This window comes from Larus michahellis, chromosome 7, assembly GCF_964199755.1.
Source record: "Larus michahellis chromosome 7, bLarMic1.1, whole genome shotgun sequence".
Classification (NCBI taxonomy): domain Eukaryota; kingdom Metazoa; phylum Chordata; class Aves; order Charadriiformes; family Laridae; genus Larus; species Larus michahellis.
In genome coordinates this window covers 38170949-38193667 of record NC_133902.1, presented here as the reverse complement: position 1 = coordinate 38193667, position 22719 = coordinate 38170949, and the positions used below count along the sequence as shown (strand labels likewise).

Sequence of the window (22719 nt, the reverse complement as noted above, 5' to 3'; positions counted from 1 at the left end):
TTGCCTTCCCTCCATTTAAGCACAAGGATGGCACCTTTCTCAGGAGGCAGCTAGCTATGAGACGGAGTAAAGGGGTAAACAGTAGGCTTATGGAGAAAACCACCCCGAAAACCACCCCAAAAGCCTTAGCTTGGTCCAAGTCTTAGTCACATCTTGGGCTGTTGGGAGCCACGTGCAGCAAGAGCAGCTGCAGGCCATGGGCAGGAGGTGCTGTTAGTGCACAGCCTCATCCAAGGCCCAGCTCTCCCATGCGGTGCCCAGCCTGGATAACATGAGCAGGGGAAGCATGGCTGCAGCTGGGACTGGCACTCAGAGCTCAAAATCCAACATGGCCTAAAAGAAACACAGTTAGCTACTGGTAAGAGAACAAGCAGGAACCAACCAGGAGGTGGGGAGATATTTCGAGTTGTTTAACCCCACTACAGCCCTCTGGTTTCCGGAGCCTGGGTCCCACAGGGCATTACAGCACGCCGATGAACAGTACAGCAGTGTTCACCTGCCAGCACTGACAGAGGAGCCGTCAGGGCAGAGGAGAGCCCTGCCAGCCCTCCGCCAGCCGGAGAGCAACAGGGTGAAGGATGGGACACAGCCAGCATCTCTCTGTGGCCTCTGCCAGCAGGACGCTCCTGCCAGGCCTTGGGGGAGGAGGGGTGGCGTGGTAACATTCCTCTAACAACAAGCATCATCAGCGACAGCATCTGCACTGCCAGGGCTGAGAGGCCTAAGAAAACCTGCCTTTGTTCAACAGTGCCAGCCCAGAGGGAGAAAAAAAGCGGCATTACTTGTGACACACGAGACAGGCATGATCAAGGTGCCTGCCGCTCCCATTGCAGCTGGTGTCAGGCACTAACTTAGTCAGCTGCAGTTTCCATGTTCTGTCTGGGCATGAGAGTGAATTTCTTTCTTAAAGGTTTCACATGCTCCTCAGTGTTGACCTGACATAGGCAGGCTGCTTTTCCAAGGTTAAGAAGCATCAGAAATTTTTTTTGTACAGTTCAAAGCACAGCACTGACATTTTGAGGTGTCAAATCGGGATAATCTCAAGTAGGCAACAGCCCTGCATTCAGTCGTCCCCACAAAAATTCAACGGAGTTTTGTGAAAACTGGTGTTTGGTAGCAGGAAAGGCCTCCCCCTGCTGCAGCGGTTCCTAAACCTAAATACATAAATGACCAGATGAAGTTCACACTCTGCAGCCAGGACATGTTTTGGGATTCTTCCTACAGGGCAGGCCAAGCAGGTAACACAACACAGGCCAAAAGGGATCAGCATCGCCCACAGAAAGCACATACTTCCAGGGTAGGAGGAAGGCAAGTCTATGAGTTAGACATGATCTGCAATGATTTTACATGGCTTCTGTTGCATGCTCCATCAGCAGTCTAGTGGCTCACTGTAAACACGGAAAAAACCCATTCTTATAAGTCATTTTTCCAGTGATGGGAATAAGCTCATATTTCAATTAGTATTTACCAAAACAAGAAACAGAAAAACTTAGTACTCTGTGAAAGTGTGTTTATTCCAAAGCTAAATTTCTCACATGAAACAATGTCTCTGAACAGCAGCATCGGTCCTTACACAGATCTACAACAGCCTTCTGGGCTCCTGGTCTTGGGGCCTTGAACCAACTCAACAGAGCAATAGGCAATCTCTTTTCAGAGCTGCCAGAAAGGGGAGGGAAATGGCAGAAAAAAGATACATTGCCACTGGAACAATTTAAGAAATTGTGCCTTCTCACAAGAAGAGAAAAGGTGTCAAGACACTTCACAGGGAGCTTAATGTCTGCACAAAGATCGCACAGAACACCCTGCTCTCTGCAGGCTGCTTGCCAGGGAGAGAACTGCATTATTTCTGCAGACAGAAAACAGGACTGTTGGATTTAATAATCTGCTGAACTGCTTCCAAGGACTGAACTGGCTGAGAAGTCATGTTAGTGATGTGCTCCTTTGCAGCCTGGAGCCCTCGCACCAGCTCCAGTGTGCACGTTTGGTCCCAGCTGACACCCTAGAGGGCATTATCTTCTTCCTCCTGCCTCAGCCTCTTGGAGAGATGCTCGCTGATGGTCATGAGGGGGTTGGCTCTGTAACTGGGACTGGTGATGACCTCATGAAACCGAGCCACTTCCTCCTCTCTGAGGAAAGAAAAATAACACACAAATGCTAAGTGCTTCTTGCAAAAGGAACCGAGCAGATAAGAACAGAACTTATAAAGCAGTGGGTTTCTGTACAGACGGAATGAACCTGGGTGTAACGCTCAGAAAGAAACAGTGCAAGAAATAAACCTAATTTACCCAGGGGAAAAGCTCAAATTGCTGCCAGCTTCATGGGAGCCAGAGACTTGATCTCATGCCACGGAGATAGAAACAATCACGTTAGTGTCCAGCATCACTTGGAAACAGTTTTTCTGGAGCTTTTCCCTAGTGAATCAGGAACAACAGACTGTGGGTATCTGGTAAATCACTAAGAATGAAAACTACTTCAGAGTGCACTAGCACAAAGGCAGATTCTGCTTTTGAGAGCTCATCTACTGACCCTCTTTATTGCTCAACATAGAGGGTTGGTAATCCTGTGTAGACTAGTCAAACACCATGGGAACAGCATGACAGAATTACCTTTGCATGCTTGGTCACAGCTGGTTGCTGTGGAAATGGTCTTGTCTTAAAAAGCAAGAAAGCAGGGGAGAACAGAGGAGGAGTGTAAAAAAAAAAGTTGAGTTTTCACAGGTGTCACATCCATTGTGACCTCCCCATCTCGCTCAGACAGACTGCCAGGCTCTCTACAGCCCAGCCAGACACACATCTCCATGTTCTCAGTCGTTGCTGTGGATCATAGAATCATAGAACAGAACCACAGATTCATTGAATCTTCATGGTTGGAAAGGACCTTTGAGATCATCAAGTCCAACCATACACACACAAAAAACCCTACAATCTCTGCCACTGGAGCATGCCCTGAAGTGCCAATTCTACACATTTCTTAAATACCTCTAGGGATGGTGACTCTACCACCTCCCTGGGCAGGCTGTTCCAGTGCCTGACCACTCTTTCAGTAAAGTCATTCTTCCTAATATCTGATTTAAACCTCCCCTGCCGCAACTTCAGACCATTTCCTCTGGTCCTGTCATTATTCACTTGGGAGAAGAGGCCAACACCCACCTCTACAACCTCCTTTCAGATAGGCAATGAGGTCTCCCCTCAGCCTCCTCTTCTCCAAGCTAAACATGCCCAGCTCCCTCAGCCTCTCCTCATATGACTTGGTCTCCAGACCCCTCACCAGCCTGGTAGCTCTCCTCTGGACATGCTCCAGCACTTCAATGTCCCTCTTGTACAGCGGGGCCCAGAACTGAACACAGGACTCGAGGTGAGGCCTCACCAGTGCCAAGTACAGAGGCACAGTCACTTCCCTACTCCTGCTGGCCACGGTATTCCTGATACAAGCCAGAATGCTGTTGGCCTTCTTGGCCACCTGGGCACACTGCTGGCTCATGTTAAGCTGGCCGTCCACCAGCACCCCCAGGTCCTTTTCTGCTGGGCAGCTTTCCAGACACTCTTCCCCAAGCCTGTAGCGTTGCTTGGGGTTGTTGTGACCAAAATGCAGGACCCGGCACTTGGCCTTATTAAACCTCATGCAGTTGGCCTTGGCCCATCGATCCAGCCTGTCCAGGTCCCTCTGTAGAGCCTTCCTACCCTCAAGCAGAACGACTCTCCCACCTAGTTTGGTGTCATCTGCAAACTTACTGAGGGTGCACTCAATCCCCTCATCCAGATCATTGATAAAGATATTAAACAAAACTGGCCCCAAAACTGAGCCCTGAGGGACACCACTGGGGACCGGCCGCCAAGAGGATTTCACCCCATTAATCACAACTCTCTGGGCATGGCCATCCAGCCAGTTTTTAACCCAGCAAAGAGTACACTTGTCTATGCTATGATTTGCCAGCTTCTCCGGGAGAATGCTGTGGGAGATGGTGTCAAAGGCCTTACCAAAGTCCAGACAGACAAAGTTCACAGCCTTCCCCGCATCCAGAAGGCAGGTCACATGGTCATAGAAAGAGATCAGGTTGGTTAAGCAGGACCTCCCCTTCCTAAACCCATGCTGGCTTGCTGTGATCCCTTGGCTGCCCTGCACTTGCTGTGAGAGCTCACTCAAGATGATCCTCTCTATGATCTTTCCTGGTACCGAGGTCAGGCTGACAGGCCTGTAGTTCCCCGGATCCTCCTTCCGACCCTTCTTGTAGATGGGCGTCACATTAGCCACCCTCCAGTCATCTGGTACCTCCCCTGTTGACGAAGATTGTTGATAAATGATGGAGAGAGGCTTGGTGAGCTCTCCCGCCAGCTCCCTGAGTACTCTTGGGTGAATCCCATCCGGCTCCATAGACTTATGGGCGTTTAGGTGCAGAATCAGATCATTGACTACTTCCTCCTGGATTATGGGTGGGTTGTTCTGCTCTTCATCTTCCAGCTCAGGAGGCTGAACACCCTGGGGATAGCTGGTCTGACTATCGAAGACGGAGGCAAAGTAGGCATTAAGTATCTCAGCCTTTTCCTCATCCTTGGTTGCAACTTTCCCCCCCGCATCCAGTAAGGGATGGAGATTCTCCCTGACTCTCTTTTTGTTGATGTATTTATAAAAACTTTTTTTGTTGTCCTTTATGTTAGTGGCCAAGTTGAGCTCTAGCTGGGCTTTTGCCTTCCTAATTTTCTCTCTGTATAACCTAACGAGATCTCTGTACTCCTCCTGAGTTGCCTGTCCCTTCTTCCAAAGGTGGTAAACCCTCCTTTTATTCCTAAATCCCATCAAAAGTTCCTTGTTCATCCAGGCTGGCCATTTTCCCCACCCTTTAATCTTGCGACACTTGGGGAGAGCCTGCTCCTCGGCCTTTAAGATTTCCTTCTTGAAGAGCATCCAGCCTTCCTGGACCCCTTTGCCCTTCAGGACTATCTCCCCAGGGACTCTCTCAACCAGTGTTCTGAACAGGCCAAAGTTCGCCCTCCAGAAGTCCAAGGTGGAGGTTTTGCTAACCCCCCTCCTTACATCACTACGAATTGAAAACTTGTCCATTTCATGATCACTAAACCCAAGACGACCTTCGACCACCACATCTCCCAATAGTCCTTCTCTGTTTGTGAACAGTAGGTCTAGCGAGGCACCTCCCCTGGTAGGCTCACCTACCAGTTGTGTCAGGAAGTTATCTTCCATGTGCTCGAGGAACCTCCTAGCCTGTCTGCTCTCTGCTGTGTTATATTTCCAGTAGATATCCGGCATGTTGAAGTCCCCAACCACAACAAGGGCTGGCAATTGCGAGACTTCAGCCAGATCAGCAGAGTGCTCTTCAGCTTGCAGCTATTTCCCTCCCTAGTAGGGCCCTTCCGAGAGGAACAGAGAGAGAAGCCAAACCTGAAGCTTGATTTGTGGCAGGTGGGACAATGGGGTGAGGCTTAGGGAACCTCCAGTACTAACAAATGTCCTGGAAAATAAACCTCAAAGACTTTCCTCCAAAGCTTTTCCCTGCCAAGAAGCACAGACTTCCCCGACCACTATAGTAGGACACATGCCACTACTCAGTGCATCTGTCCAGTTTTGTGCAGAGAAGAGGGGGGCACACAGGGGATCATTGGCTTGCTGATAGAGAAGATTGTTGTGGAGTTGCCTATTCGGATTTAGATCTCTATACAAGCCCCTCCTCAGGCAGTGTTCCTCCCCCATGAGCTCCAGCATGATGAGACACTTACTGGTGGCACTCGAGGCCACAACCCTTGCAGTAAAACACGGAGGGACTCATCCAGAAAGGCAGAACTGAGCAAGAAAGGCATCCCAGCACCAACACTGGCCAGTTTCAGACAGAGAAGGGTATTCACAGAGCGTGCTGGAGAGCAGTGCTAGGATCTGTAGACTGACTGTTCTCCTCAGTCTCATTTTGAAGTTGAATGTCTCAAAACTTACAGAAATCCTGGAAATAGGGATCACAGAAAGCAAACACTGCCAGATCACAGTGCCTAGCCTCAGGAAAGCTCTGCAGAGGGGAAATTAAGTTCTTGATGCCTGGTGGCAGTATAAAATATCCAATAGATTACACAGATGAATAAGGAGTTGCCAGACCCTTAACTAAATCCAGGAATTATTCAAAAGCATTTAAGTGCTTCATTTTACAGGGAAAGGTTTGGCAGATACCAATGGACATCATAAGGGATGTGCAGCATGTAAGTTAGCATCCCAGAGGCGTTCCAAAAGAGTAGCTGCAGCTCCTGATGCTATGCAGAGTTTCAGGAGGTCCTTACCTATGTGGGCCTGGTGTCATAAGAGACTGAGCCACAGCTGGATAGCTGGATCTTGCAGCTCCAAGTCAGCACACCAACACAGGGGACACACCACCTGGTTGAGAACCACATCATCCATGCCATACAGAGGGACTCAGTACAGACATACTCACTTGGTACAGCCAGAAATGACAACTGTGGCTGGGAGGAACAAGATGACAATTGGTGTGGGTTGGTCCTGAAACCCCACAGACCATACACAGGAGACCTAAGGCATCATTTAATTTTCAATGAGACAGGGAAAGCGAATTCTTAAAGGAGCAAGTGCAGACTCCTGAGCTCTCTTCACTTAGCTGTTATATGAGACAGAAGCGGAAGCAGACTTGAATTGACTTGCCCATTTAGAATTGACCAAGTCTGGTGGGGACTAAGACAGGACACCCACAAACATCCTGCACTATGTAAAGGGGAAGATCAAAGCTGCTACCTCTTCTAGGGCCTTCAGGTGTGCAAGACTGAAACACTGGAACTGGTTGCCTAGAGAGGTTTTCTGATCTCCATCCTTGGAGATATTCAAAAGTCATGTGGACATGGTCCAAACAGCTCTAGGTGGCCCTGCTTGAGTAGGGGAGTTGGACCAGCTGACCTCCGGAGGTCCCTTCCAGTCTCAACCATTCTGTAATGCTCAGCAGGGACTGGACACTCTGATATCTGGGTACTTACAAGAGACGGCATTTCTGAGCTTGTTTCATCAGACAGAAGTCTGCAGGTTCTGCCTTTGCTTTTACATGGCTGTGGAGAGAAGAAACAAAAGAAGCGAGTGAGTATTATAGAGAAGCAGTAATTTAGCAATTGCTGTGGAGATGGAGAGAGTCCAGGGATTCTGCATCTGCCTTCCCGGAAAGTATAGGTAATTGTCCTGTATGGAAATTGTCCTGAAAGGCAATTATTCCCATAGCCAGTCACTAATGGAGATGCAAACTCCTTTCACCACATTCTGACAACAGTTCAGGAATCAGGACTGAATGGGCAAGAGGTAAATGCACTAAAGAAAAATTGAATCACTTAATTCTAGAACTGGTCATGAGCTGTCCATGCCCAGATCACTTTCTGCTTATCACTGCCCTCCAGGTCAAACTGATACTGTTGCTTAGAGAAAAGATCCCATCGAACTTCCCCTCACCACCAGGCACACATCACCTCTGCACATCTCATGTTCATTGCTAACACTGCCGAGCTCCAGCATTAGCAGACATTAATTATAGACAGTGCTATGGTTAGTCAGAAGAAGAGAGAACCGCCAGCCCTACTTTGAGTCCTGTGGTGGGACCACTGGGGTATAAGGTGTCATTTATATTTTAAGATAAAGAATGGCAATATTCCTTTCTCCCTGTGAACGTACATCCTTGTCAAAGGCAGTTTTTGCAGCGGCAGTTTAAGTCAGCTGCAAACAGATTAGCTAAAGAGAATGCGCAATAACAGAGCTTCACCTTTTGACACCAAACATAGGTCTTGAGAACCCATGAAGTTGCAAGAAGATGGACTCGTGGAAATGCAGGTGTGTGCACTATGTACAGCTGAGGCACAGTGGCAAGCATAGATCTGCACCTATTTCTTATTCCTGGGCAAAGTCCAAGGAGACCAAGAGGTGTAATCCCATCCTGCACAGGATGCTGGAAGCACATGGTGCCCAATCCCAAACAGCAGCAGAGATTTACAAAAAAGCCAAGCGCTAAACCCAAGCAAAGGACACGCAGGAAGGGAAGCAACTGCTTTTTGGATTTGAAGTGCACAAGGGGAGTTGCTGGTAGAACTGGACATTAAGGAAATTAGGAGAAACTTCCATTCTTCAGGACTGCACAAATACAGAGGTAAACAGGAGAAGCAAGTGTAGAAGAGGGCTTGCCTCCTCAGAGCAGCTCCCCTCTGATTTGCCCTGGGGCTGAGCCCCAGCCCACAGCCCAGGGGGGGAAGATGGTCTGCCTCCCACCCCTCTGTTGGGTGAGGACTGGAGGAGGCATCTTCCCTTAATGGTGGGTGCTGGGCGCCAGGGCCTCCCCCACCTGATCTGCCACAGAGCCCTTCAGCTTTCTCAAGGTTAGGAAACATGACGTCTCTCACCTCCTCTGCAAGATAGCAGGATCTGTTCTCCCGTTGGCAGTGTTACAGTGATCTATTTCCTTCTCTGATCCGCTACCCTCCATCCTTTTATTCTGCATTTTTTTCTCCATTCTGCCTTTCCTTCTCCTCTCTTACCCCATGTTCCTTTACCATACTCACTTTCATCATCCCTCTCCACTCGATCAGCTCCTGCTCCTTTTCCTCATCTCTCCCTCTCCCCATTCTGGCCCATTTTATTTTCCCTCAAGGGGGATCCCAGTGGACCCAAGCTGCTGAGGTCTGCTCTCGCCACCCTAATGACATCTGATTCACCCTTAGCCCAGCACAGTGCACGCCAGCATCAAAGCTTCCTGCCAACCCAGACAAAAACAAACGACATGGATGTATGTCATCCAGCCTCTACAGGACAGAGACTGTGCAGGGAACGGCAGCCAGGCAGATCAATGACTGTGCGCTGCTGCTCCCGTACCCTCAGTTCCTCTTGAGGTCACCCCAGCACTGCTGGCATTACACAACAGGCCTGAGAGCTCACAAGGAACAGGAATCAGCAAGAGCAGACAAACAGCTACAGTTCAAGCAGCTCCCGTCGCACTGCTGCATCCACTGGTACTGCAAGACACACAAAGAGCAGGAAGCATCTCTGCTCTCTTCATGCTCATTAACTGCTAGGCACAGGAACAATTTCTTGTCCCAGTTTGCCTGGATCGCTCACAGAAGCACAGAGAAATCCCTTCTCAAGTTGGATGGCAACCCACAGTCACCAAAGCAGGGGCTTGCCAAGTGTGCCACCAAGTCACCATGGCAGTTCCTTCAAAGATGAGTAGCTCTGCAGATAGTGACGATGTACTCCCGGGCCATGTGCCCCACAGGCTGGTGCCTCTTGGGACAGCTTCCACTGCAGCACACCATGAGGGCGTGGGGCTGCTTCAGGCTGTGCAAGACCACTTTTGCTTTCAGCCACCACACTATTTTAAAGGGCTCGATGTTTCCAAAGGCTTTTCAGTTCCACTCAACAACTCTGCCCCACTGGTCTAGCAGGTTTGAAAGGCTGCTGCCTGCTCAGTTGGACCGTGTTAGTAGCCCTGTTTCATTACACTTCATTGCCTTCATTCATTATAAAACAGAATAAAAACCTCACTGTAATGCTCTCTTACCCAGCAGGAGATCAAATTCCTGGAGAATCTAATCTTTTATTAATAATGCTGACAAATCACCAGAGTATTACCCTTCATTTATATAATGATTTAAATCCTATAAAAGCCTCCTCTGATTATTCAAAACACATATGCACACACATCCTTATGCAATACAAGTCAACAAGGGGAAGAAGAGCACTGTAGGTCCTCCATGCCAGTACTAAGGGGTGCTGCTTTTTGGCTGGCCTGTCCCAGGCAATCTGGGTGACATCAGGGTGACAAGCTCCCACCTCTGTTGTGCTGACAGCAGATGGTGCTGGCCAATCCTGAAATTCTCAGCAAGCAATGGGCTTCTCTACCCTGCTGTGCTACAGCCCCACTGGGCTTTCTAAACACCAGAGCCTTGCAGCCAAAGGGAAGACAAAGCCCCACTATGAGCTCAGGATTCCAGAAGGAGAGAAGGGCTGCCACGCTCCCACAGGAGACCTGGATTTGGAGAGAGAGGGAGGTGACAGCGCTTCTCTGAGGATGTCAGGCTGGAGATTCATGCAAGAACACCAAATGCTTCCATGTGTGCCACACAAACTCTGCTGTGAAGTGTACTACAGAAGAGAAGAGCGATTGCCATGAGTCAGCTGGAAGGACCATTTTGGCCAGTATTCTGCCTTGAAGCAGCCAGCAGCCAGGATAAGACCTGGCTTATCCTGGTTTTGTATGATACAGATAAGACCAAGCCACATCCTCTCCAGTATTTGCAGCTCAGACACCATATGCCAGCTGCAGTTTACATACATGCAGTAACTCTCCATGGAGCTCTCCTCATTGGATTTGTCAGGTCTCACCTGAACCCACAGGCTTCCCTCAGCCACCACATCCCGCAGGAAGGAGCTGTGCAGAGCAGTGAGCCTCCTGCTTGCGCTGAACTGACTACTCAGTAGCTATGTTTGATGTCCTTTATTTCTCACACTGGGAAAGAAGATTAACTCCTTCCTAACCACCTCATACTTGATTTTATAGACTATTACATTCCCAAGCCTCTTTGCCTCTATCTCCTGTCCAGGCTGAGGACTCCCCAGCTCACTTAGTCACCCCTTGCACAGAAGCTATGCCAGATCCTCCACCATCATCTGTGTCAGCTGTCTCTGAGCCTTTTCCAGTTCTACCCTATCTTTTGAGCTCGTCCAGAATTGCAGGCTGCAGCGACTCCATGTATTTGTACCAGATTACGCAGCCACCCAGGAAAGCAACCCCTAAAGGAAGGAACCTGTCCTCCCTCCCCTATATGTATTTTCCGCAAGCCACTCTTCTGGATAGTAGGGGCTCAGCCACCAAGGGCTGGGGGAAAATGATGAGGGGTAATGACTGCTGAATACAACGTGGAGTCAGATGCCACATGTAGTTGTGGCACATCATCACAGAAAGAGGGCAAAGCCTCCTATTCAGGCTCAGGCTAAACCCTGGCCCAGAAGTCCATCCAACCAACCCTCACTGCTTTGCAAGACTTGAAACTCTGCGTGTACTTTTGCTGTTCATTCCTACTGAAAGAGAGGGTGGGGTGACTGAATGGCTGCATAAAGAAAAAAAAATAAAGAAAAAAAAATGCTATTCAAAGAATTAGAAGACAAGTTAAGGAAGGAAATATTTTCCCATGCTTAGATGCAAAGTTCATAGCTGCTGTTTGTCTGAGGAGTGGCTTTCCAGAAGCGCAGGGAACTGCCAACTCAGCCATTCTCTGTAGGTGGGTGTCCCACCTAGGTCAGAGTTTATTTATGGGGCATACAACAAGTCACAAGAGGGTTGGTGATATCTCCAGCCTTGATCTGCAACCAAAGAAGAGGGTGCTTTGCCAGACAGCCGCCTTCTTGGCTGTCCTCTAATCCAAATGCTTTTTTATTATGGTCAAAACAAGTTTCTAATTCCAACCCCTACTGAGCAACTGGAAAGGAGGGACAAGTGTTTGTGCAGCGTGCAGAGCGCTTTTATTCTGCATTGGGGGATGCAAAAGCAACTGCAACACTGACTGGATAGTCTAAAAAGGAGAAAACATAAGAGCAACCAGAACCTGCCCTATGGCTGACTGGGATGGTTGACATGGGTGTCAGAGGATCAGAAATAGTCCTTCTCTTTCAGTACAATAAGGGGAATGGAAACACCATTGTTCTGTTCTTCTCCAAGGTCACATTGCAAGCCAATGGGGGGAACAAAGAGTCTTGACAGAGCGTAAAGCTCTGCCCAAAGTGTTTGAACTGCCTCAGGAGAAAGCCTGGAGGTCTGGAAGGACAGAACGGCAGGCTGCAACACCTCAAGTCCAGATTCTCAGGTGAGCTCAGCAGCATTATACTCTGTACACTTGTGTATCATTCCTGCAACTCCCAGGATATCTGGTTGCACCCAGCCTGTCTCATGGCAAGCCTCATCTGAGCAATAGTTGCCCTGTTAGCTGTGGACTCAGAAGACACATCTAAGCTTTTTTCTTGTGGCGAGTGAAGCATGGAAAGGGGCAAAATGGAGTTGAGAATGAAGTGCTGTTCTCTGCACCATTGGCACCCAGCTTGCATTGCCTGTAGCTACAAGCTGAGCTAAAGGGCACTTCATCCTGCAGGAAGAAGGGAAAAACACAGCCCATCCCTAAATTGCACATACCTCTTGGGTAGCTTCCTGCCCCTGCCACCTGTGGTCAGGTCGGAGAGCTCAGGTAGGGCTTCCATCAATGGCTGCATGTCTCCTACCACAGGCGTCGCCTTCCGCTTTGCTTCCGCTTTTTGCTTCTGCTTGGCTAGCTTCACACTTTCTATTTCTGAATAAGAAACAAGACATTACTGGAGGAAGGGGAAGTGTTTGCAAGAGATAACCCCTGAGCTAAGAAATTCCCAGGCTACTTCACCATCTACAGAAACAACAGGCCAGAAGTGATTTAAAGCAGGGAATGACTGAAAATAATGCAGCTGGGTAGTTCCCTCCCTTGCTGTGTTTGCTTATAACTAACTATATGCATCTCTACTGACATTTGCAATGGGAAGTGAAATCCTCAAACTGATTTTGTCTGAACTGTTTCCATCCCTTGCACTGTTCATTGCTCACAGCAACACGACACAGGAGTCCTGGGGTGGAAAAAAACCATGCCGACCTTGCATGGAATTAGGACAGAGAAACAAGAGGGGAAAGGACAAACTAAATACAGTCAGCTCCACATGGGCCATTGAGCAGTCACAGTCCCATCTACGCTTTGCTGTTGGGACAAAACAATGGTCTCCTAGCACAGGCACAAAAGATAGACTTAATTTCAGTTGTTTACTTAGTTTGGAACAAGTCAGGGTCCCATCTTCATGACTTATGGTGGAGCTCAAGCAGTCAAATGCTGGATAAACTGGCCCTTAGAAAAGCACAGCACCAAGTGGTACAGACAGAGGCAGCTGGCTTTTCCTTGAGACCATGTTTACAAGTCTCCCTGCAGCAGCTCTGAGAAAGGCTGTGGGCACATAAGGCTCTACAAATGTTAGGGCAGTCTCCCTTCTAGGCCATGGGAGGTGGGCACCGAAAGCTGCATGCTTTTGCCTCAGTCCTCAAAGCTCCCTGGTGTAGAAAGAGGTCCTGCAGCTGCCCAAGCCTTACAGAGCCCGCAGCCTCCAGGGCGAGCCCCATCAGAACATGTTCTCCTCCAGGACAGCGCACAAAAGGCCATCACTGCTACAAGCCTCCAGCTGAGCTCCAAGATGGGCCAGTCTGTCCCAGAAGTCCCTTGACAATGCCACCAGAAACAGCTAGAGCTCAGCGGGATCCATGAGCTCCCTTTCCCTCTGCCAGGTGATCACCAGGCCTGGAAACCTGCTGCATTGCCTTGACATCCACCCTGCGGAGGCTGCAGCGGAAGAACCAGCTTCTGCTTATTGCCTTGGACAATGAGTGTATCGCAAGGATGAGCCTCAGAGCTGAGCTAGAAACTCCTTGTCTGGACATGACAGAGCACAGTGCCAGCAGCCATGGGACCAAATTGGTGACACAAGGAGTCCAAAACAGCTTCCAACACAGCATGGCCACAGAAGCAGGACTAAATCAGCACAAGTATTTTTAGTGGGAGCATGAAAGCAGCCTGTCCCATTTACAGACAGCAGGCAAGATGCCACCTGCAATTCTGTATCTAATCCTGCTGACCACATTCAAGAAAGCAGAACTCAATTCACTGTCTAGCCACTGGCTCCTTTACTATCTTTGTTTGCTCCTCAACTCAGCTGAGTCAAAGAACAACAGTTTTTCATGAACTGCAATTTTGCTGTACATGGATGTTCGTGACAAATCTGGACTGTAAACGCTTCTCCTCACAGCAATCCCTGCCAAAAAAACAACTTTCTGTTCTGCATCACTTCTTTTTTTGGTCTGGCTTTATGAAGCTGACTACTTCAGCGCTTTCATAAACAGTATGTTCTCAAAATTTTCAGACACCTAATTCTGCGCAAACATCCCAAATTCTTTTCCTATGAAGTCTTGTTCGTCTGAGGAGCCATGCGATATATGTATTTTTAAATGTGCATACTTCTAATGTCTGAAGCATTGCATAATTTTTTTCCCTCTCTAGTATCTCATGAGATGATTTATTGGAATGGAAGAAATCTCCAAGTTTTGCATTTGCACTACTGGACTGAACGTTATTTCCCAGGGTCTTGGCATCCAGTGTCACAAAAGCAGCCCTGGGACAAGAAGAAACAACAAACTCTTCGGAAGACAGGAAAACAGAGATGTAATGAGAAGAACTTCACCAGTCCAAGTTGGGTTCACTTTTGGGGGTGAGGGGAGCAGGCAAAGACTGCAAAACCCACAAAGAATTGGCAGAGTTACCTGTACCAGATAAAAATCAATGTGTTTCAGTTGACTGCGGCTCTTTAAGGTCACAACGTTAGAATGCCAAGTTTCATTTAAAAATCACCATCTCTGGAAACAGCCGTTCATTTCATTCTACCAGCTAATAATAATATCAGTTTCTTTACTGATGTTTATATAGGGTCTTTCCAGCTATTCCATTTTTCTCAATAACAAGCTGCACACCTAGTACTAACACTTACTGACTTTCCTTACAGAAATTCTCAGGTACTTGCTAACCTTAGCAAAGCATTTGCTAGGGGATGCTGGTATTTGCCAACTGGCCACAAGTTTAGTGGGGGAGTCAAGAGAGCCAGTAATTTGGGTACTTCTGTATCTGTAAAGCACTTCTAATAACCTAGTCTCTTCTAAGACAGAGATACTTTGGCTTGAAGTTTTCTATCTTGGTGTTCTTCCCAAAGCAAAGCCTCTGCATTTCATTTGTATCTCCCAGTTTAGTAACTTCAGAGCCAAGAGAGGAGGAAAGAGGCCACGGCAGGGCCAAAATAACATACATGATCTTGAAAAAGACTTATGCTACAAAGGCATATGTGCAGGAGGGCAGGATTAAGAGAGTGTAGGGATCTTGCTCCCAGGCTTTTTCAAAGTGACTGACCTTGACTATGGGAGCAGGGCTGTCATCTAACTGCAGGAGCATGCCCTCTGTTTCTTGCAGAAGACATGAGTCCCACGTACCCCTTTTCTGTGGATTCTGTCAGAAAGTACTGCTGAGGACATGCCTTCCTCCACAACACCTGGTACCAGTCATGGTATCAGGGGAGGAAAAGCTCAGCTGTGCTCCAGCGGTCCCCTTCTGTGTTCCCACAACAGTATTAGACAAGGAGAGACCTTTAGGAGCACCAAAATTGCAGCTAGCAGGCCAGACGTTAGGACTAGCACAGCCATCTATGCTTTGTAGCCAACAGGGACACCAAGGGTTCCAGATGTCAAAGACACTTGGAAGTTGTTTGTTGGTGACAGGCAGGAGGCTTCCTTCAGAGTCACAGTGTTAAATTATCATCTTTTTATGTAAGAGGAGCCAGAGACACCATCACTGCGACTGGTGAAATCACAGGTTGATGGACTTGCGCTCAGAGCTCAGGAGTAGAGAGCATATGGTGTGGCAGAAAGCCCCAAACACAGTCTGTCAGCAACTCTGTTGGGCAGGAAGGTGTTAAGGGAAAAGCCTGTCCCAAGAACAGCACCAGGTGGCAAGAGGAATCCCTCTGCTACACAAGGTAGCACAGCATTGTCTCTTATGGTGCTGAGATACTCGAAGCAAAAATACAGACGCTTCCCACAGGAAACAGAAGCATTTCTGCCACGTGCTGGTTTTGTTTAGCTCGTATTTCACAGCCTCAAGAAAGGCCAGATTTTCTGGTAAGTGGGTTCACTGACCTGTGGCACATGGGAAAGAGCAGTAACACAACCAGCAGCATCCAGAGACCTCCCTTGCTGAAGGGCAGGAGGAATCACTGCAGGCCTTCACCACAGAGGCTTGGGATTAGCTGGTGGCTGCGTGGGGCTCAGCTCCAGGCTGTCCTACTGTCCCCACAGCTCCTCAGGGAGGAGGAGCTCCATATACAGCTAGCCATATCTGTACCAGAGCTTTAAAAGATAAACATGCTAAACCTACACAGGCACAATGTTCTATCTGGATAAATAAAGATTTTATGTCATCACTTACATTACTTGTGAAGGAAGACCAAAAGTAGGTTTGGGCAATGACTCAATCTTGGTGCTAAACACTGAGAAAGAATACCTGGGACTTTTGCCCCATGTGCTGGGGAGCAGATGTGAAGATTTCTGAGAAGCATTCAGCCTCCCCCGGCACCAACCAACACGCCCACTCGCACCCCATGTACAGAGAGATCCAACAGAACCACAGTCTGTGATGCCCATGGTACCACCGTGCTTCGGAAGAGTACTTACTCTGTAGCCATCTTTCTTTCCGCAGCTTCATTTTTTCTTTTTTGGAAAGAACTGTTTTTTCTTCTAAACCTAGAGGAGAAGAGAGACATCAGATGGAGCCTGGCTCCTGCACACAGATTCAGTGCTGGACACTTCCCAAAGATAGCAGAGTCTGTAATATTTTGGTCAACCCTTGATGCCTTTGAACTTGCTGGCAGGTCAGGCAGGCCAGGGGCTACACCACACCTCAATTTTTAGCCGAACAAATCAAACCCGGCTCGTTGTTGGTTGAGAAATAAGAAATGGGCAAGTAGATCAGATCCTCATCACCGTAGGCCCTGTTTTCTCAAGCCAGGTAGCTCTTTGAGAAAAGTCTTTTCAGAGACCCTTGCCCTGTGTCCTGCACTCACGCATGAACCTGGTCTGAGAGCTGGCATTTTCTTCTGACTAGCCACAAGTGATGGGAGGACCTACAGGTTCCAGAACTGGGAGCAAAAAGCAACTTTTAATCTGAAAATATGCAGGCTGATAAAGCTAAGAAGGAGGAAAACATAGGCTGCAGACATGCATGAGGGTAGGAGGGGGAATGGCAACCTGACACGGCCATCGGCATCCGCCTGCCCATGGCAGGCAGGGGAAGCACGGCAAAGGGTCTGAAATACCCAGATTCATGGCAGCCCTAAGAAGCAGTTGTTACTAATAGCTTGTAAAAATGGCTAGTACCTACTATACACCAAATTCAGTATTTGGAAACCAGCTGTTGATCACTTATATCCAAAACCAAGTAAAATAACGTCACAAGTATTTTTACTGCAGATCTGCTGCAGACACTACAAAATTTTATCTTATCTCTGGTGTTTAAAACAAAATTGACTTTAGTCAACTTTTCTCCTGAAATGTGCTGGGAATCCTGCTACAGGAATGCCAATGGAGGAAAAAGCTCCCCAAAGACCACTCTTCTCACCTTAGGTTATTCTTAAGCCTGGAAAAGAAAAAATACCAGTTTTCTCCCGAAAAGAAAAAGGAATTCAGTGCAACTCTAAGAACAACTCACTGAGGACAACCTCTCTGAAGCTGCGAATCTTTGAGGATGATTTAAACAAAAGTAGGATGATAATTTAGTAATTTCAATGCCGTAAGATGAGAACAAGCCTGCTAGAGCTGGGCGAGCTTTTCCATAAAGCCAACAACCACCAAGATGTTTTGAGTTTCTAGAGGACATGGAGAATGAAGCTGTAGCTTTTACTGTCTCGTGTCCCAGAAAAATGTGTTACTGCAGTCAATGCACCCAAGAAGCAAGAAATAAAACCATGCCTAGAAGCTATCACTTACTTACAATGCTCAGGGATATCTTGAAGGGTTTGTGACTGATGGTATGTGACTGATGCTGCCATCCATTTGTTCGTCTCCTGCATAAAGCACCAATGCATGGGCACCCTGCTAGGTCCCATCCAGCAGGACAGCCCAACAGGACAGCCCCACCAGCATGCAGGGCCAGGCAATAACAGAGACAAATATCTAATCACATTAAAGGCAATTTTACTCAATGCATTTGTTGTTGTACCAAAACGGATGCTAAAACAACTAATTGCATGTTCCAATAACCAACTCCCAGCCACCCCTACCCCCAATCACCCCATGTTTCTGTGGTTTCAGGGAAAAAAAGGATGAATCACGAGAGGCCAATTCGTACCCTGATGATCTCTGAAGAGCTGCCTGCAAAAGACACCTCCACCCTGCCTTTCTGGCTGCCCAAGCCTGCTGAGATTTCAGCAGCAGCAGTGCTGGGGAGATTTGCCCCCTTGCCTGAACACACACTCATTACTTCATTGGGAAAACAGCGCATTAACATTTGTTAATGAAAATAAAAAAAAATTTCAGCCAGCTGGCCAATTCTAGTAATAACATCGATTCATATATTTTTTTTTTATTTCCCCCAAACAGCAGTGGAATATTTAAGGAAACACAAAAGCTGTTTTCTTGGCAGGAGTCCAACCTCACTGGAGGCTTGGGGACAGTGGCCGGCACCCAGGCCAGCAGACACAGATCACCAGAGGGGTGCAGGGAGGGGCGCCGGATCCTTTGTCCTCCCACAGTCAGCAGCTGGCAAACCGGCCAGTTTCTGCCCTTTCTCACCACCTGCTCCCTGACACCTCCATTTTACAGATCCCTCCCCGCCCCTCAGGAGGCTGTTTTGCTGCTGAAGGTGCCAAATTGTATTTGACAACTTCCAGTCGCGATGACGAGTGCCAAAGCCGCTGCAAACGACCGGAGAACAGCGGAGGTAGAATTTAGCACAGACTGTCCCCAAGGTACTCTTTTATTTTTATTTAGCTTGCAAGCACCTCTGAGATCAAAGCCAGACCGCAGCTCCAGTTTAATTATTTTTCTGTGAAATCAGAAGGGTTTAGGTCCCCACCTCTGGCCCATTCCACATGTAATTTAACAACACTTGCCTTTGAAACCTTGTGCACGGAAGAAAGGTAAGCAAAAGCCACTTACATTAGCTGAGAGTAATTTACATATTTTAAACCTGACAATTATTTCTTTTAGCAAGGATGTGTTTTTTCTTCCCTCTGATCCGCACAGTACAAAACATCTCAAATATAAACAGATTAAAAAAAAACAATAGCTTTTTGCCTCCTACATCAAGCATTTGATACTACTAATGGAAATTCTCAGGATCCCGTCTTCATGGCAGACAAGCAATTTTTTATTGATTACAGCTTTCTTCATTTCAAAAAGGTTGAGTTTTTTTGGAAAAGGACTCCTTAGACTAAAAAAAACCCCACATATATATATGACTGCTTTTCATAAAGGACTCCCTTAGACTATATATATATATATATCTATATCTTATCTTAAAAGTCCCCTTTTTATCCTTTCTAGGCATTCAGAAAAAAGCTGGACTGGGTTAAAGCCATAACACTACAGGCTTCCCTGGGCCCTGAGACCCCACTATTTAAGTTTGACTACACAACTGAGAGGGTGAAAACACAGGCTTCACAGTTCCAGGAAACCACATTACTTTGGGGAGTTGGCCATGAGCAGAAATATCAAATATGAGCAGAAATACCAAATCAACCTGTGCCTGTGCAAGGCCACACAAAGAGAGGAGGGTTCTTCAGCACTGGGCATCCGCCCCCGCCCCCCCCATGCAAAGCTGTAGTGAAGCACTAAGTTGCCCCTTTGGTTTGAGCTATTAAGAAATAGCCCATAGTAATAAGTATTATTCCCAGAACTCCACTGATACATAACAGTAAAGCTGTTGCCGCTCGAAACATAGTATTTTAGCAAAACATGGTACTGTATAAATTTAAGTTAAACAACAACAGATGTGTTAATTTTAGCCTCAGTTGTATAACAGCAGCAAAAATGAGCATATGCCTACAGCTGTGGGACGAGTTCACTAAAAAAATCCAAAGAATACATCCAAAAGCAGAAGACTGGGTGTGGGTTTGGGTGGTTTTTTAGTGGTTGTTTTTTTTTTTTAATTCTATAGTGTCACTTGTAAATTGTCTAATACCCTGTTACACTGAAAGGGCCTGGGAAACGGTAAACCAGTCTCCTGGGGCAAATGCAGCAGTGGTGTGACCTGACAGATACCAGTGCAGATCTACTGAAGGTATTCTTTTTCCTCTAGGAAGAAGGTTGAGGGACAACATGAGACAGGCAGAGTGTCAGTCAAGATGTCATCCAGCAGCAATGGTGCTCCACAGGAGCCAGCCCTGCAGCTCACTGCCCTCATCTCACCCAACAGCTCAGCTCCCAACCAGGCAACCTCCAGCTCCACTCCTCCTCCAGGAAGCACTGACGCAGCAGTGTCTGGGGAGCCTGGGTCACTAGTGGGACCGAGGCTTGGAGGTGGCAAGGACAGAAGCAAGGGGTTGATATCCAGGCTCTCTGCCCCATTACTCTTAGAGGAGTCTCCAGAGACATCTTGGTAGCCTGTATGTGGTGCACAGAAACCATGGCAGGGGAGTGTTTGGGTTTTACCTAAGCCCTGGGTAAAACCAGGGCTTAAAAAAAAAAGCCAGTGTTCAAGCCCTGCCACCCTAAGGAGGCTTTAGAACCAGTGTTGGAAGAGAAGATGACAGCCCCTGCTGGGACAGGGCAGGTTTCACCATGGATACAGCATTTGCTTTTCACGTTCCAAAACAAGCTACATTATTTTTGTTCACACTTAATCATTACACCAGCATGCAGGCTTTCCTTCTGCCCCCGATGAGGCAGGCATCCTATTTAAAGTGGGATCTGCATTCTCAACCCTTCCAGATCCCCCAGTTATTTAAAGCGGAGCCTACTTGCAAGCCTGGCTTCCCATCCGAGACCCAGAGGAGCTGTGCAAATGCAACTCATGTCCTCGTGCCAAGGTCATGCCTTTGTCAGGCCTGGTAAATATCCTCAGGCTCTGACCGGATACAGCAAGGGCACAAAACCTCCCTCTGCAGAAGAGCCGAGACTCATCTCTAGTTAGCCGCATAAATGCACAAGTGATATGCCATCTGAAGTGGGAGCAGTACCCCTCAGGAGGTGACCAAGAAGTCACAATCTGCACAGTAGTCTGCGAAAGGCAATTCTGGAGACGAAGTCCATCCTCCCAAATGGTAACTTAAGTGCTGCAGACATGCTCAGCCCCTGCCACGAGGTAAAAGTACCTCCTCCTCCTCTGCCTGAGGCATTTGTCACTCTTCAGAAGTCCTCGGTCTTCCCACCTGCACCCTCTCAGCATCCATCCCCAACGCAGAAGTTGACATTCTAAGGGTCAGTCTCAGATAGGCACACAAAGGATGCTCAAGGTGGCCCAGTGTGTCACTGTCCTTAAAGCCACATTTACAGCTGGAAGGTTATTTTCATAACCAAGCAGGAAAGAGGTACCATGCCTCAGGGAACCTAGATTTCTGAATCAAGCATGCCACAAGGACTACAAAATGCCTTGTTTGAGCCCGGTGCCAGCTCATTGCCAGTTCATGGCACAGAGAGATACCAGCAACCACCGTGAGCCTCCCAATGGAGAAGCTATGGCTGCCACAAGGAGCTCACATCATCTGCCAGGTCGCAGGCTCCTCGCTGGGACAAGTTATCTTTTGCTCCTGGAAAAAGGTCAGCTTATTTCAGGAGTTATCCTTCCTGTAAAACACATACAGGCTGCAAACATGGTGGGGTCAGAGAGAGAAATACCCCACCACATACTCTGTAGCATGCAACCTTCTTAGGGGAGAAACATCCACAAAAGTAGCACTGGGGGACAGCAGGACAACCATGTGGCCTCTGCTTTATTTTGTTCATGAATTTCCATTAGTGCCTTTCCTGTATTACCTCCATCCTGCTGCAAACACCCTGGAGGGCAGCAAATTAGGTCAGACCCATCACTAGTCCAGGGCACTGAAAAGGGCACTTTTTATCACATACATTTTGCTGGTTTTGGAAAGTTTCTCTTAAAAAACTGAAAGAAACCATGTATCTACTATCAGCATTTGCTGCTCATTCCCTGGGTAGGCAATGAGAGTTGAGGAAGAAGAATGAAATACAGGACAGGAGACAGACAGTCCCACTGTCTGACACCAGACAGCCCATGCTGCTTCTCACCTTCCTGACCAGGAGAGCATTATGAGATGCACCCAGGACCCACAGGAGGCGAAGCAGGTGTAGAAGCGTTTGCTGGCACCTACAGGAAGAAGAGCATTTGCCTACAGCAGGCAAAGTGAATGTATTGAACTCATCTTACAGAAAGCTTGGCTTTAAGCAAACCCAAGGGAATGAACGGTAACCATCTGACACCTACTAAAGCTCTTGAAACTCTGCATGCAGAAGGTACCCTTTTTTTTAATAGTTTCTTCTTTAGACTAATTTGTCCTTATTACATTGCAGATGCACAGTTTTGCCTGAATAACGTAGCTGTTACCACTCAGCATCCTTTTTTCCTGCTGCTTACACATTTGGCTGTCCTTTCTCTGGGAGACTTGGATGACTACAGTGAGCAACAGACAAACCAACCTCTGTATGCAGCAGGTTTGGAAGTACCCTCTTGCTGTTCTTCCAGTGAGCATGGAAGCAGTGAAGGAGACAGCTCCTCATCTCTTTTTTAAATGCCTCCCTGGTCAGAGAAAAACAGCATTTGGCAAAAAGTGCAACTACTGAGGATGTTGCTGCACCCATGCAGGAGCTCCACATGATTTGCTAGAAAGTGTCCCCAGTTCTGCTCCCTCCTCACCAATCAGACAGGTCACCTTGAAATAAAAACCACCCAGTTCTCAGTACTCCCTGAGCTGTAATACTTTGAAAACACATGCCATCTCAGGGACTTTGCAAGATCAGGTGTGATTTCATTCCAGAAATGGGTTTGGGAGAATGAGTTTGATTTCAAGAAAGGACACTTCAATCCCCCCTGCCCCTTTTCATGTCCGTGAATTGTTGCATGTACATGCAACAAGTGTGTGTAC

The 22719-nt window shown here is 47.7% G+C and overlaps 1 protein-coding gene across 1 annotated transcript in view; it reads right to left on the bottom strand.

Moving 5' to 3' along the window:
• Positions 1 to 1494: 1494 nt before the first annotated feature.
• Positions 1495 to 22719, bottom strand: part of SLX9 (SLX9 ribosome biogenesis factor) — a 58587-nt gene continuing 37362 nt past the window's right edge. The window contains exons 3-6 of the mRNA XM_074595561.1: positions 16298 to 16366; positions 12155 to 12308; positions 6978 to 7046; positions 1495 to 2126 (exon numbers count right to left, since the gene is read on the bottom strand). Coding sequence (XP_074451662.1) covers positions 2000 to 2126; positions 6978 to 7046; positions 12155 to 12308; positions 16298 to 16366 — 419 coding nt within the window. The 3' untranslated portion in view covers positions 1495 to 1999. The remainder of the gene's footprint in view (positions 2127 to 6977; positions 7047 to 12154; positions 12309 to 16297; positions 16367 to 22719) is intronic.